General features: G+C 43.1%; 1 protein-coding gene across 1 annotated transcript; it reads left to right on the forward strand.

Annotated features, from left to right (window-relative positions):
- Nucleotides 1-1,262: 1,262 nt before the first annotated feature.
- Nucleotides 1,263-1,412, forward strand: LOC310705760 (small ribosomal subunit protein uS14-like; the record flags this gene model as incomplete). Its single annotated transcript, XM_083500585.1, has 1 exon — nt 1,263-1,412. One exon carries the CDS (start codon nt 1,263-1,265, stop codon nt 1,410-1,412), a length of 150 nt encoding a protein of 49 aa, XP_083356711.1.
- Between the last annotated feature and the right edge of the window lie 2,016 nt (nt 1,413-3,428).

The raw sequence follows: 3,428 nt of genomic DNA on the forward strand, positions 1-3,428 counted from the left end.
TCCACAAACGGGGTGCCACCACAGAAAAGACTATTCTCATGTTGCTATCCTCCAGGCCTCTTGTGAAGGGGGCATACAAAGAAGGGCCCCAGAAGATGATTGCAGGGTCCAGGTTGTTTCTTATGGGAAAAGGCGGAATGACCGAATGGAGTGGTCCTGCTGGGAGTTGAGGATATACTGCAATAGTTTTTTGCAGTTCCATTTGTGATCCATTAAAATGGGGATTGGAAACCTGTAACCTTACAGATGTTGATGGACTACAAGTCCCAGAATCTCTCCAGCCATAGTGACGGAGAGACAAAGAGAAGAGTAGCAGTGTCCACAAAATAATAATAATATTATTATTTTAAAGGGCAGGGGAAAGAGTGGAATGGGCAGCGGAATACACTTCATCCCATGACCTCTTCAGAACTGACATTGCCTCTGCACCAGAGGTTCAATTAATGTCCTGCTTTTGCTTCTTTTCCTGGAACTACAAAAACAAGGAGTCTGGTAAGAACCCTGCAGGCCACCATATGTAGTGTTTAGGATGGCTGGGCTAGAATTTGGGCAGGCCTTGGAGTTACAGTATTGGCCTCAGAGAGGCAGTGAAAAATCAACATTTGACATATATACACGAGAGCGGACATATAATAGCAGCCAGTGCTGGTAATATTTGGCACTTGGCAGATGGAATTTAAAAGTCTGAGAAAACAACTTACTTCCATTAGATGAGGAAGCCTAGTAATTCTCCTTCCCCCACCCACCCACCCAAGATCCTAGATCCTGTTTTCTAGTCATTTCTCAAGTGCTTTGAATGCTATTCAAACAAACTGGAATCTTCTCCTCTGTCTCTCCAGCAAAACATTGGTTCGCTCTGCATTCACTTGTAGCTTCTAATTAGACATCTGTTAAAAGTCCATAACAGGAAATCTAATAGAGAGATGCTGCATTTTGTCAGAATGATTAATGATTCACAGTATGAAAGTGTCCCTGCATGAAGTCTATTATTTGAAACATGCAGAATCAGATTAAGCTTTTACTTTACAATGGGACTCGAGCTTCGTTATTAGAGGAAAGAAATCATGTTTGTATGAGCACTCTCATCACAGAATTCTCATTGTTTGCATGTAGGAAGGAATGATCTTAGCATAGCCTTCTGTTCCTACCCATCAGCAAGTTAAGATCTCATTATAAGAATTAACAAACTTTTAATTCTGCACCTACAGAACCAGAGTGAAACTTGTTTGATGCTCCCCTTCCCTCTTGAGACGCCAAGAAAGATGGATCACCAGCAACTCTATTGGAACCACCCAAGGAAGTTCGGCCAGGGCTCGAACCACCACAGCCTGATTCGCAAGTATGGGCTCAACGTGTGCCGCCAGTGCTTCCACCACTATGCCAAGGACATTGGATTCATTAGACTGGATTAAATGCCTGTCCACAGAGATGGCTTGAAGAGGAAGCTTTGCCCAGATAAGCCCCTCCTTCCACACATTGATGCTTGGGTACATAAAAATAAACAGGGTCTTGATAATTATTATTATTAATAATAATAATAATAATAATAATAATAATAATAATAATAATAATTAATATTTATACCTCGCCCATCTGGCTGGGTTTCCCCAGCCACTCTGGGTGGCTTTCAACAGAATCTTAAAATACAATAGTCTATAAAACATTAAAAGCTTCCCTAAACAGGGCTGCCTTCAGTCTGTCCACCAGTACTTTATTAAAAGCTGATTTATTTTCATTTGGGGGCATATAAACCTATAACCGGGATGTGGGCGGCGCTGTAGGTTAAACCACAGAGCCTAGGACTTGCTGATCAGAAGGTCGGCGGTTCGAATCCCCGCGATGGGGTGAGCTCCCGTTGCTCGGTCCCTGCTCCTGCCAAGCACGTCAAAGTGCAAGTAGATAAATAGACACTGCTCCGGCGGGAAGGTAAACTGTGTTTCTGTGCACTGCTCTGGTTCGCCAGAAGCGGCCTAGTCATGCTGGCCATATGACCGAGAAGCTGTACACCTGCTCCCTCGGCCAATAAAGCGAGATGAGCGCCACAACCCCAGAGTCGGCCACAACTGGACCGGGGTCAGGGGTCCCTTTACCTTTACCTTTATACCTATAACCAAATTCTTTTTTCCATGAATGCTGATTTCCACCCCAATATATCTACCTTGTTCATCCAAAAGAATCCATTTTGGACAAAAATTGGGATATATATACAAAACAACTCCATTTTTTCTTTGTTCCCACAGAGATAAATTCTTCCCTGGATTTCTTTTGAATTAAATATTTTAGGTCCTTTTTCCTAATGTGTGTTTCTTGCAGGCATCTAATTTTAATTTATTGAAGTGATGAAGCATATTGCAGAGCAGTTTCAAACCTGTTTAAGTTGTAGTTCCCAAACAAAAGAAAAAGTCATATGCATGAAATGGAGGTAGAGCAGTATGATTAGTCACTAAATTATTCCACATATAAGTTCCTCTAGCAGCAGAAATTCTTGATCTTGGACCACTCTAGAAAGTGGACATGAGCCCAGCTCTTAGGCACCACCTCACACTAACCACCAGGAAGTACTTTTGGCCTTTTCCACAGTGGCTCCCTATTTGTGAAATGCGCTCCCCAGGGAAGCCTGCCTTGTGCCTTCATTACATATTTTTCGATAACATTCCCCTTCTCCCAGGCATATGGCTGATTAACATTCTATGGCATTTTAAATGAGGGAGCAGGTTATTGGTTTGTTTTTGTTTTATTTATTTTGCATTCTCATTTTGTATTTTTCTGAGATATTTGGATGACGGGTGGTATGCAATTTTAATAAATTATTACTCTTATTTAAGTACCTTCTCATTCTTCACTTGTCCTGCCTTTTGTCTCTGTGACTGGATGCCATTTACCATTGACACCACCACCCATTAAAATTATATTTCAAAATACAAACTGATGATTGGCCTAAATCCAGAAGATATTTCCAAAACACTGGTGACAATATGGGTTTATTTATATCTTTTGTTGCAGGGACACGGGTGGCACTGTGGTCTACACCAGGGAGCCTGGACAGTGGTTTGAATCCCCACGATGGGGTGAGCTCCCATTGTTAGGTCCCAGCCCCTGCCAACCTGGCAGTTCGAAAGCACATCAAAGTGCAAGTAGATAAATAGGTACCGCTCCGGCGGGAAGGTAAACGGCATTTCCGTGTGCTGCTCTGGTTCGCCAGAAGCGGCTTAGTCATGCTGGCCACATGTCCTGGAAGCTGTACGCCAGTTCCCTTGGCCAATAAAGCGAGATGAGTGCCGCAACCCCAGAGTCGTTCGTGACTGGACCTAATGGTCAGGGGTCCCTTTACCTTTTATATCTTTTGTTGTTGTTTAGTCGTTTAGTCATGTCCGACTCTTCGTGACCCCATGGAGCAGAGCACACCAGGCAGTCCTGTCTTCCACTGC

This window comes from Podarcis liolepis (genome assembly GCF_965112155.1).
Source record: "Podarcis liolepis genome assembly, chromosome: 4".
Lineage (NCBI taxonomy): Eukaryota > Metazoa > Chordata > Lepidosauria > Squamata > Lacertidae > Podarcis > Podarcis liolepis.